General features: G+C 45.7%; 1 protein-coding gene and 1 non-coding gene across 6 annotated transcripts in view; one reads left to right on the top strand and one right to left on the bottom strand.

The window, feature by feature from the left end:
* Positions 1 to 4,486: 4,486 nt before the first annotated feature.
* CASS4 (Cas scaffold protein family member 4) overlaps positions 4,487 to 11,704 on the top strand; it is a 45,066-nt gene continuing 37,848 nt past the window's right edge. For 2 of the 5 annotated variants that reach the window (XM_047854593.1, XM_047854592.1), the window contains exons 1-2: positions 4,487 to 5,132; positions 6,955 to 7,502. In XM_047854593.1, coding sequence (XP_047710549.1) covers positions 7,467 to 7,502 — 36 coding nt within the window. In that variant the 5' untranslated portion in view covers positions 4,487 to 5,132; positions 6,955 to 7,466. Of the gene's footprint in view, positions 5,133 to 6,635; positions 6,718 to 6,826; positions 6,843 to 6,954; positions 7,503 to 11,704 lie in introns of those variants that run through there. The other 3 variants (XM_047854590.1, XM_047854591.1, XM_047854589.1) reach the window with 3 other exon arrangements.
* TRNAQ-UUG (transfer RNA glutamine (anticodon UUG)) lies at positions 5,492 to 5,576 on the bottom strand. The gene has a single exon. It is a non-coding gene; the product is annotated as a tRNA-Gln (tRNA).

Below are 11,704 nucleotides of genomic sequence, written 5' to 3'. Positions count from 1 at the left end.
GTGTTCTACCTTTTTCACGTCAATAAAATTAATGGCCAGTTTTTCCCGAAGATTTCTAGGAAACGTATCTTTCGTCGTACCTCCCGCGTTCTCCTTCCATTGCCCGCAATGCTTCTCTTCAGCAAATGTTTCTGATAAGGTTATTACCAGCGGATGGAAAGCGTAATTGAAGATAAAGCCAATCTAATCAAAATTCAGCGAGCCCGCTGCTGCTCTCCGACCGTAGCTAATTTCACAGATGATTACTATTGGTTGACTTTGTTCTTACGTAATTTTAAATCTTATTTTTCAGTTCTCTTCAGCATGAATCGTTCACTACTCGTCGTGGATGCACGTGGCAACTATGTTCTTGGAAGATTTTTGCAATTAAATCTTGATCAAGGTTTTTCTTGAAACTTTCTAATTTAGAAAGTGACAGTATTTCTCTGGATTCAGCTCAGGCTAGGTGAGGGGACCCTAACCTCCCCTCTGCCAGATAGACTTTGGTTTATATTTATCCCCAAGTGCAAATACCTCATGCTCTGGGTAGGAATACCTAGAAATATAATCTAGGGTCAGTTGATCAAAATACTAAATAGATTGATTGTTTCATTTTACAGGAACTTTCAAATCTTCTGAAGTTTATTGCCTAAAAATTCTGTGTTAGTCATCCTCCTTAAGGATCATTTCACCTCTTTGGCCTGTGAAACCATTTTAAGCATTCTTAATGTGTTAAATCCGTTTTCATTCAGGTTTCCAAAGCTGTATTTTTTGGTCTGTAGTGAGTTTAGATTTATTTTTGTTTTGTGTCCTGATTCTCCAGTATTTGCACGTGACTGCGGGTGCTCCTTCATAGGATGAGAAGAAACCTGCTGAGTAGGAACAGGAATAACCAGTTCCATAAGGAAATCACAGACCAAAAGTCCTCACTTCTTTTTCTGGCTTTTCTGTTGCTTTCCACGTACGAAATTACAGCAGAGGCTGAACATGTTCCGCATTCCTCTGCTCTAGCACATGTGCTAGAATGACCACATGGCATTCCTGATTGAAGCTCCACTGGGTCTTTTTAACTGTTCGTGAATTTGAATAATGATGCCTACTTTTTCCAGTTTCTGGAATAGTGTCAGCCATGGATCTGGTTTCAGGACTTCTGTCTACAAGATCAAGATACTTTTCTGTGCTTCCAAAATAGACACATTTTTTCTTCTAAAAATCACATCAATATTTTGAACCGGTAAGAATGCCGGGAATATTACATGGACTCGGCATCAGCATGTCATTAACTGTCCCACGTGACACCTGGTTTTCAAAAACGGTGAATGATAGGAACTTAGAACTTCTATGTTATTTTTAAAGATATGTGATTTCTAAAATAAACTTTTTGTATATAATGGTAATTTAAAGCTAGTCCTTTTTTTTTTTTTTTTTTTTTTTTTTTTTTTGGACCTTGCTTTGAATGTTTACATATTTGAACATGTGTTCTCCAACAGCAGTCATGACTTTGGACTGGAAACTTTCATGCTCTTCTTTTAGTGTTTGATTCTAGAAGTACGATTTTTATAGCAGATCTCCTTTAGCTATGTATCTCTTTTACTCTACAAATTTAAAATCTAAAAACTTTATAATTCCATTTCTTATGATGATTCAAAGAAACCAATCTTTTACCTTAAACTTTGGTTTCCCTTCGGAAGGGCAGTGATGGGGGGAACAGCCTCAGCTGTATTAGCGACATGTTAGGTAGTAAGGCAAGTCATTTCAATGTCACAGCTTCCTTTTCTGTGATTAAAGTGCTTAATCAAAATCATCCCCAACATGCACTCAATCAATGAAGTGATTTTTTTTTTTTTTTAACACAGCAAGATATAAACAAATTTGGGGGAAGACTTCTATTTCTGAAAATACAGTGGACCAGATACTCTAGAGAGCCCTTTCAATACACACCTGTTTAGAATTTATTTTTAATCTCTAAATAGATGGCTGAGCTAGCAAGAAATTCTCAGGCAGTTCCTGAGAGGCAGAAACAACCAAAAACCACAAATCTAGACCATCAGGACCGATAGGGCATCCAGCTGAACCAAGGGCATTTGTCACTCCCGTGGAGCCTAATGATTTCTGAGCTCTGACCACAAGGTGGGAGCTTTGATCAAGACCTAGAAAGAAAGGTACCCAGAACCCAAAAGGTACCCCCTACCCTCCAAAGGGTGAACTTGCCAAAAGCCCTGCCTCCAGGAAACAGGACACCTGCCTGCCTGGATGCTGGCTCAGGTTTGTGGGGCAGGTCTTAACGAGAATCCCATCTATAAACTATTTGTACAAGTAAGGTGAGAACGACTCACACTGCCTATGTGGCTTGGAGAAAAGCAAGCTGAGAATTTAAAGCAACTCCCATTGATGGTGGCCAAAGACACCTGACAGAAAGAAGCCAGCACAAATTAAGGAAGAACACCTTTTTCCCCCAGGCCTCCGTTCTCTCAGATACAGATCTAAGAATCAGGGGTTCATGATCCAGTATGTGAGGAAACAGCCGCCATGATGAGAAGCAGTAGAAACTAGAGTCGCACTTGGAGACTTGGAATTCGCAGACGCACGATACCTGAGTGTGTCCGATATGAAGATCTCAAACAGGACCGAGGACAGAGACTAGGAAGTGACCCGGTGGATTGAAACAACAACAAAACCTTTGGGAAAATGGTCATTTCTATAGCGTTCATTCTTCATGCCTTTGGCCTTTTTTGGGCGCTTTTCTCTGCCTTCCAACTCACTTGGCGGGCATTCTAATCTGTGAAGCCTCTTTCCCATTCACCCTTTGGTGAATTTACTCTTCGCATTCTGGCTACTCACCCCACCATGAGGCCTTATCCTGGGGCACCATTTTCCGCTCTGGGTTTTCCGGTGCTCCCTGTTAGCACCCGGCCTTCCCCCCAGCGGCACCTCGACACCTGCAACGTTTCCTTTGCATCCTGTTTCTCAAGTCTTGCTCTGGTTCCTTTTCCCTCTCAACCTAGGGGTCAAAATTTAGGTTTTTTGGGGTTTTTTTTTTAATTTTTTTTAATGTTTGTTTATTATTGAGAGAGAGAGAGCATGAACATGGGAGGTGCAGAGAGAGGAAGAGACACAGAATCCGAAGCAGGCTCCAGGCTCTGAGCTGTCAGCACAGAACCCGATGTGGGGCTCAAACTCACGAACCGCGAGACCATGACCTGAGCCGAAGTCGGATGCCCAACCGACTGAGCCACCCAGATGCCCCTCAAAATTTAGGTTATTAAACTGAGTCAGCACTGACAATTACTGGAGCTGCAGAATCCCAGCCTTCCCTGTTTTATCTGTACGTTAGGGAATTTAGCTGAATTTGGTGACAATTGATGAAATTCTACTTTGACGAAAAGAGCTGTATTAGAGGTATCTTCATGAGGTTACAACTTACTGGATTATCAGATGATTTTAAAGCCGTGCAGTCTGACATTTCCTGCCAAGCCTTTAATGATCTGGATATTCTTCACCTGGTGTCCAGCTGCACTTTAAAAAGTAAGGTATTGGGGTGCCTGGGTGGCTCGGTTAAGCATCAGACTCTTGATTGGGGTTCAGGTCATGATCTTGCAGTTCATGGGATCAAGCTCCGTGTCGGGCTCCACGCTGACAGTGCAGAGCCTGCTTGGGATTCTCCCTCTCCATCTCTCTCTGTCCCTCCCCCACCCTCAAAATAGATAAACATTAAAAAAAAAAAAAAAAAGTCAGGTACTGAGTGCCTAGCATTCAAAGACTACCGTCAAGGAGCTTGATAGCTACAGGTTCATGTGAAAACAGTATAAGGCATACCAAACAACAGTCCATGTACAAAAGCAGTCTTCCTTCCTGCACATTTATTAGGAGCTCTAGGAGTGAAGTGATCAGACGCCCTACGTTTTGAGGAGAAAATTCATCCAAAATACTGTTCTCAGTAGCATTTGTTAAGGGGGAAAAATTACCTCATTAGAGTCTCTCCTACTTGGTTCCCTTGAACTCTCTAGTTGTTTCAACCTTCAGTCAGTGGGATATTACGAAAGCCACCCAATTTCCCAGAATAGTGAAATCTTGCGACGTTTGTGCACAGAAGGATGCATTTGCCTTAAGTAAATACGAACGTCTAAGGGCTTTCATTCAGAAAAATGACAGGACAAAACACCAAACTGAGAAGCCAGGCCCTCATTCACAAAATACTACACTAGGTATCCAGGTAGGAGTGAGTCTGTTTCATTTCAGGATCAAATCTATGGCTTTTGTGTCTTCCTTTTTGTTTGTTTGTTTGTTTTGTTAGAGCAGTGGGGAGGGAGAAAGAGAATTTTTTTTTTTTTTTTTAGCATTTATTTATTTTCGAGAGACAGAGAGCAAGCAGGGGAGGGGCAGAGAGAGGGGGAGACACAGAATCTGAAACAGGCTCCAGGCTCTGAGCTGTCAGCACAGAGCCCGATGCGGGGCTCAAACTCACGAACCCTGAGATCATGACCTGATCCAAAGGCGGATGCTTGACTGACTGAGCCATCCAGACGCCCCAGAGAGACAGAGAATTTTAAGCAAGCTCCACACCCAGTGTGGTGCCCAACACAGGCTCAGTCTTATGGCCGTGAGATCATGACCTGAGCCAAAACCAAGAGTGGGACACTCAACCGACTGAGCCACCTGGATGCCCCTACATTCTGTTTTTTTAATTTAGGTTTTTCTGAAAAGAAGAGGAGGAGGAGGAGGAGGAAGAAATGCAAATCACAGCATTCCAATCTGCATTGGGAACTCCGGGTCAGCCCTTCAGTATTGAGAAGAACCACCGTCAGAAGTTTGCCAAGGTGGTGGGAACAGTTCAAACTGGACCAGGTGTGAAGTCTACCTTTTCTCTAAGAGACTTGAGTCTGGATTCTGCCTCAGTCACATCACTGCATGACTTCAAACAAGTTTGTCCATCCTTTTTTGCTTTCTTTCAAATATATGCAAGAATCAATCATCCAGTAAAACAATGGTTGCCAGGTCCCCAGGGTACAGGGGACTGAGGAGTGACCACCAATGGGTATGGGTTTTCTTTCTAGGGCAATGAAATATTCTCAAATTAGAGAATGGTGATGATTGCACAAGCTGAATATACTAAAAGACGCTGAATTGTACTCTTCAGAAGGACGAATTTTGTGGTATGTGAATTATATCTTAATAAAGCTTTAATTTTTTAATTCAATGTCAGCAGCACAGTACAATGAATTTGCACGTAGCCATCACCCAGATTCCCCAATTTGCTACTCATAGCCAATCTTATTTTATCTATACCTCTATCCACTTTCCCCTCTCTTGAGTTATTTTGAAGCAAATCTTGGATTTTTATCCATAAATATCTCCGTATATATTTAAGGATAAGGACTTAAAAAAATTTTTTTTAAACATTTATTTATTTTTGAGAGAGAGAGAGAGAGAGAGAGCACGAGCGGGGGAGGGGCAGAGAGAGAGGGAGACACAGAATCAGAAGCAGGCTCCAGGCTCCGAGCTGTCAGCACAGAGCCCAACGCGGGGCTCGAACCCACAAACCGCGAGATCACGATCTGAGCCAAAGTCGGACGCTCAACCGACTGAGCCACCCAGGCGCCCCTGGGACTTTTTGAAACAGAATCATAACATAACAACATCTAAATATACATGGAAGCACCAAGTTTAGGTTAACAGATTCCCACCCTGGAGACACGAACCTCAGCCTTAGCTCAGTAGTGCCTCCATGTTCCTTACTCGAGATGCTGCCCGGCCCGTGCCCACCAGCACAGAGGCGCAGGTAGGGCCAGAAGAAAGCAGGGGCGAAGAGGCACGCCCAAGAAAAATGCCCAGATTCACATTCAACCACACGGAAATCATCTGCCATTTTGTAGAGCCTTTGCCTTACAAATACGACTAGCTATATGCATTGCGAGAGTACTGTGTTAACGATTTCTTTGTCTTACCTACAAATAATAAGATAAAGTCCTTCTGCTAGTCCAGGCTGTCTGTCATTCATAACTTCAGCCCTTATGACTCGTTACTCTTTCCTCTGAATCTGCTTGCTTTCCTTAAATGGAACTTGCTAATTCCATCTCTCTCTCTCTCTTTTTTTTTTTTTTTTTTTTTGCATATTCATGGTGTTACAGCTAGGAACACTCTACCCTGATCTGCCCCCGCCTTTCACATCTTGCCTTCCCCATGAAGACTTCCCTAAATTACTCCCCATCCTCCCATCTCTGCCTTCTCCTCCTGGGATCTCCGCCTTGAACTTGTCGCTAAGTCAGTTCGTCCTCACTCTGCGGGGTCACTGTTCCCTCCCTGTGATCTGCTCCCATCTGCAACACGTCAGTTACGCGGCCCCGGAAGTTAACTTCCAACAACGATGCCCATTTAAAACATGGATTGTCTCAGCCAGAAATCAGTCGGCCATGTCCACAAGTAAACCCTTCCTGGTGCTCAGACTCGTGAGGACTGACTGCTCAGCAGTGGGTGCCACGCAGACCAGTCAGTGAGCGCAGCACTTGCAGGAAGGTAGCAATGGGAGACACCACCCGTCGGAGGTGCTACCTGAGGCAGGCTCGGAAGAACGGGTGCCAGTCTGTTTAAATGAAGTAACAACGTGAATGTGCCCCGCAAGGAGTCTGCCTCCCTGTGTATGTCTTCCCTCAACGTTGAGGAGGAATTCAGGGAAAGTAGAAAGACCGAGCAAGCAGTGTTGAGCTGCACGAATTAGCGGTGTGGCTTCAAGTTCAGACGGTGGGTGGATGAGATTTCAGAGATAATAGAATTGTACTGAGAGGTGCTCAGCACGGCCCTGGTACAGAGTCAGCACCCAGGAGATGTTCACGGTGAAGCTTTGTGAGCAAAGACCAGGAGGTGGGGTGGGTATGGGGTGAGAGCACGGAGGACTGTGCCTCCGAGGAGAGATGTGCTGGGACCAGGTCCTTTAAGGCATTCCCCTTGACTTGTTTTCTCCCGGCTGTTCGTTCGCAGGACAAGTTTAGAAAGCAGGAAGAAAGAAACAGCCACCATGGTCACAAATTCGTCCTAGTGGCCACTCATCAGGAAAACGAGCTTGGTGTGTCGGGTGGGAGTTGTTCACAGTGTTTGTGGGACGAGAAGGCAGAGCGTTCCTACACCGAGCTTTGAAAGTAGGAACTTCACCCTGCAAAGCAGAAGAGTATTTTTTTTCTTCGTTTGTGGTTTCACATAGCAAATGTGTGACACTCTCTACTTATAGACCAAATGAGATGCCAGGCATCGAAGAGTGAGTGTGGCCTGGATTTCTGTCCGCTCTCCGTCAGCCCTTTCGTTTTAATCTTATCGCGCTTTGCAGAAAGTTTGCCTGCTGGGAGAATCGTTGTGACAATTTCCCGTGTTGTCAGATAGCTCCATAGAATTCAGTTTCTGAGAACCAGCCCAAGGCATGCAGTGACATTGCATAATCCCTCCTCTGAAGCCAGAGATATCAGCCGGAGAGCTCACGGGAGCTGTTTCACACCAGCATGAAGGGAGCAGAGATCATGGATGGCACGCCCAGGGTGAGTGACGGGGGGCCGTTCGGATGGGCAGTTCACCAAACAACCAGTTATGGTTAAGGACAATGACTGACTTTAGTTCCAAGTTTCTGATGAAGTCGAAGGGTGAATACTAGTAACATGTAGGTTGGAGATGGAAAAGTTTACTAGAAGTCGAAGCGTGGAAAAGAGGGGTGCTCCCAAGCCCCTGACCAGTTGGATTCAGAGACGGATGAAAGTTACTTCTCGCAGAAACCAGTTCATGGGGTTGAGAACACAATCCATCCCTTTGTGTCCGCTCAGCTTCCAAACAGCTTTCCCAGCAAGATGCGGGTCTTGGCCTCAGCTCACCCTGACCTCTCCTCTCTCTGGACCCTGCAAACACTTAGTGTCACTCCCAGGTTGATTCTGTGCTCCTTCCCAAGAGCAGAGTCCAGATCTGGCTTCAGCCTCCCCTGCTGAGTCCACAGGGGGCATTCTGCATGCCATTTCCCAGTAATTCTTGTACTGGTACGTGTGGGTGGGGCTCAGGTCTGTGGCATGAATCAAAAAAGATTCGCTGTCTAGAACGTTGTAATGGCTGCTTAAAAAGAAAAATGGCTCAGACACAAAGAAAATAAAGCTCAGGGATTATCTTGCTAGACCTTTTTTAAACCTTCAGTCGTGCAGGCAAGAAAATGAAACAATTACTAAATGGGAAGCTTGTTTATATGAATTAAATGTATGCTATTGATTATTAAAGTAATACTAATGTATGTCACTAGTGGGATTTATGGCTGAGTAACCCATGACCGCCTCTCTTGTATGGATCGTGTGTAAATATCGAAGCTACCCTAGAATTTTGTGCCCACTTTTTTTTTCTTTGAAAAATGTTTAAACCATTGGAAAACTGGCAGGGGGGGGGGGAGTAATTCAGTAAACCCCTGTATATCCTTCACCAAGATTCACTGATTCCTGGCACTTTGTCACATTTGTCTGCATCTATTTGTGTATATTTACACACACACACACACCCACACACACACACACACACACACACACTTTGTTGTTGCTGTTGCTAAGCCATTTGAAAACAAATTGTAGGCATAATGACCCTTCACCCCCCGTCCCAAAACATCAACATGTGTCTCCTAAAAACAAGGATGCTCTTCTACACAACTCCAATATGATCACACACAAGAAAATTTAATGTTGAGTTAATAATGGCCTTCTAACAATCAGTCCACATAAAGGCAGTAAGTACTTGGGCAAGAACTCACGTCTTCAAGTCCTAGTCCACAGGCAACCTCAGCAGAGTACCCCTTGGTACTCTTGGGTACCCCTACAGAACGGTCGACGCCCATGTGAGATAACACACTGTTTAAAAGGCTTTATACAAATGGGAGCAGTCACTGATCCATTGTCGAGCTTCTTGCCTTTCACAATTAACGATACGTATTAGAGTTCCATTTGTTTTAGCACAGTTGATCTCCTTGATTACTGTTCATTAATTCTCTTTGATCAAAGGGTCACACAATGCTGTCAGGGGTCATAGCACGTAAGCGGTTCTCTGCTTTGGTGCATTTTGCTTTGAAGCACCTTCATGTTCAGCCAAGGGGACCCAGAGCACCTCTCGTACCTTGAAGGTGGCCTGGGGACAGTGGGTGGTGACCAGCGATTGCCCTGTCACGCCGTCCCGTGGTGCTGCTGCTTTTTGTCACCCGATGGTTTCATGTCGGTAGAGCATTCACCTTTGTGTAGTCGTCTGCTTTTCACGAGGTTTTCCTTAATGTCTTATAAAACCAAGAGAAAACTGAAAACTAAACACGCTGCTGATACTAGTGATAAGAAACGCTGGGCTCACACAGTACGGTTGCAACAGACGTAGAAGTCCTCATGTGTGGCAAAGTGGTCCGTCTAACACCTCATCTGTTGACTTACTGGACTGTAGCTGATTGATTCCCTGTTCACCTCCATTCAAGAAAGTCAAGTCTAAAAGACAGGGTGCATGAGTGATTTTATTACATGTCAATCTTTGTTTGGGATTCTGGGCAGTTTCAAAAAGTGCCTTATTTATGAAAATGGAGCCTGCATGTACTTTAGCGATGCAGTCCCATTTGTTACAAATTGTGTTGACTTCTGAATATGCATGTGTGTGTGCACACGTGTGCAGATGAATACACGCCATTAGAAGTGACGTTGAAATTAGCACCTTTGTCTCACTGGGGTACGTGTCCAGGAACTGAAGGAGAATCACAGAGTCAGATAAGCGTGGTATTTGTTTTCCTTCGCTTTCTGAGAATTTCTGAAATGGTATTCTATTTTATTGTTTTTTTAATGTTAATTTTGGAAAGAGAGAGAGACCGAGCGCAAGTGGGGGAGGGGCAGAGAGAGGGAGACAGAGGATCCCGGGTGGTCTCGGCACTGATGACAGAGAGCCTGATGCAGGGCTCAAACTCACCGACCTCAAGATCATGACCTGAGCTGAAGTCAGATGCTTAACCAACTGAGCCACCCTGAAATTCTATTTTAAACCTACTTTCTGAAAGTATTTTCTCTACAAGCTGCACTTTCTCTCTTTCGTACACGTGACGGCGTGCTCCCTTGCTTTTCTGAAGGGAGTTTTCAAACAAGTGTCTGTCCCCTCGTTACTAAAGGGTGGATGTCCAGAGAATTGATCAAAACAATATTTGTGTTTTAAGCACATTTAAATACTCTCAGATATTCTTAACAGTTCAGATTCAGCCTCGATTAAAGAGCAAACACCCTCTGGCTGTCTTACATCCCAGTCCTGGGGGTAGTGGTCGTAGAGCCCCTCAAGGAGGGTCGTGGTAAAGACTTAGAGGTAAAGGCGCCAAAATTCCTAGACTCTGACAGACCCAACGGCGATGTGTCTCCCAGGGGCGCGGGCCGCACTTACTTCCGGGCTTCTGGGCAAGAGCGCTCAGGACCTCGGGACCCTGTTCGTGGGCGGGGAGCAATCACAGGTTCTCCTTGTGCCTTTAGCACCTCTGAATGGGAAGTAAGACATTTTAACTCAGTCTTTGTGGAAGAAGGGCAAATGGGAGTGTAGGTGGAGAACTTACCGTGGCCACGAGGCGTGCCTGACCCCCTCCCCACAGCCCCCCACCACACTGCCCGCCCCTTCCCCTGCCTGGGAACATTCATGTAGGGGGGTTGGGTCCCGTGGGTCCTCCCCACCAGCATCTCCCATGCTCGCTCACTCACACGCTTGCTCAAGGCCTTTCTGGACCGCCCATCCAATCGCCTCCCACACCTTCCCTGGTCTTTCTCATTCTCCGCCTCGTCTTCATTTATCGACATCTGACATCATCTTTCTCAATCGTTTGTCCCTTTTATCATCATGTGTCTTGCCCTCTGGAGAGTCAGCTCCTCCAGGGACAGAGCTGGGCTTTCGTATTCAGGGCTGCGTCTCCAGTGCTACGGCAGTGCCTGCGCTTAGTAGGTGCCCAATAAACACCTGGAGTGTGTGTGAATGAATGGGAGGTCACGGAGAGTGCAGATGGAGCTCTTGTGACATCGCCCTGCCCTGCCACAAGGTCAGACACGGCACTTCCTAGTCGTCACACCCCTGGGAACCGAGGCTGCCCGGCTCTAAGCTCCCTAACCCCTACCTGGCCCCGACCCGAGCCACTCAGCCTAGATTCTCGGGAACTGGCCCCCTTCCAGCTCCCATGGTCAGATGTTGCCTTAGATCTAAACCTTTGCAGCTGAGGTCAAGGTCACAAGGACCCGTGGCCTCCCTCTGACCGTGTGCAGCAATTGCATTGCTTCACCTGCCCCACCACAAAAGGCCCCAGACACCACAGCCAGCTTGAAAACCCAATTCACTGCCCATTGTTTAGCCATCCATCCGGCGTGCAGTTATTGGGCCCTGGGGTTCAGATGATCAACACATTGCTGATATTTTAGGGGAGTCAGAAAGTTAGTAAATGAGTAAATGGACACCATGATTTCAGATGGTGACGACTGCCATGAAGAAAAATAAAACAAGGTGATCTGATAGAGGTGATGGACAGAAGGGGCCTCTCTGGAGTCCTGAATGATGACAGAAGCATTCAGGGCAGAAGAAACAGCAAATGCAAAGGCCCTGTGGCAGGAATGAACTCAGCATTGTGGAGTATCCACAGAAAGGCCAGTGTTGTTGGAGCAGAAGGACCAAGGGAAAGAGTGGGCAGAAATGAGATCAACGGGGTAAGCAGGATCCCGTTCACATAGGACCTTGT

The sequence above is a fragment of the Prionailurus viverrinus genome, chromosome A3 (assembly GCF_022837055.1).
Source record: "Prionailurus viverrinus isolate Anna chromosome A3, UM_Priviv_1.0, whole genome shotgun sequence".
Classification (NCBI taxonomy): domain Eukaryota; kingdom Metazoa; phylum Chordata; class Mammalia; order Carnivora; family Felidae; genus Prionailurus; species Prionailurus viverrinus.
The sequence above is the reverse complement of the archived record's forward strand: the minus strand, read 5'-3'. Positions and strand labels throughout refer to the sequence as shown.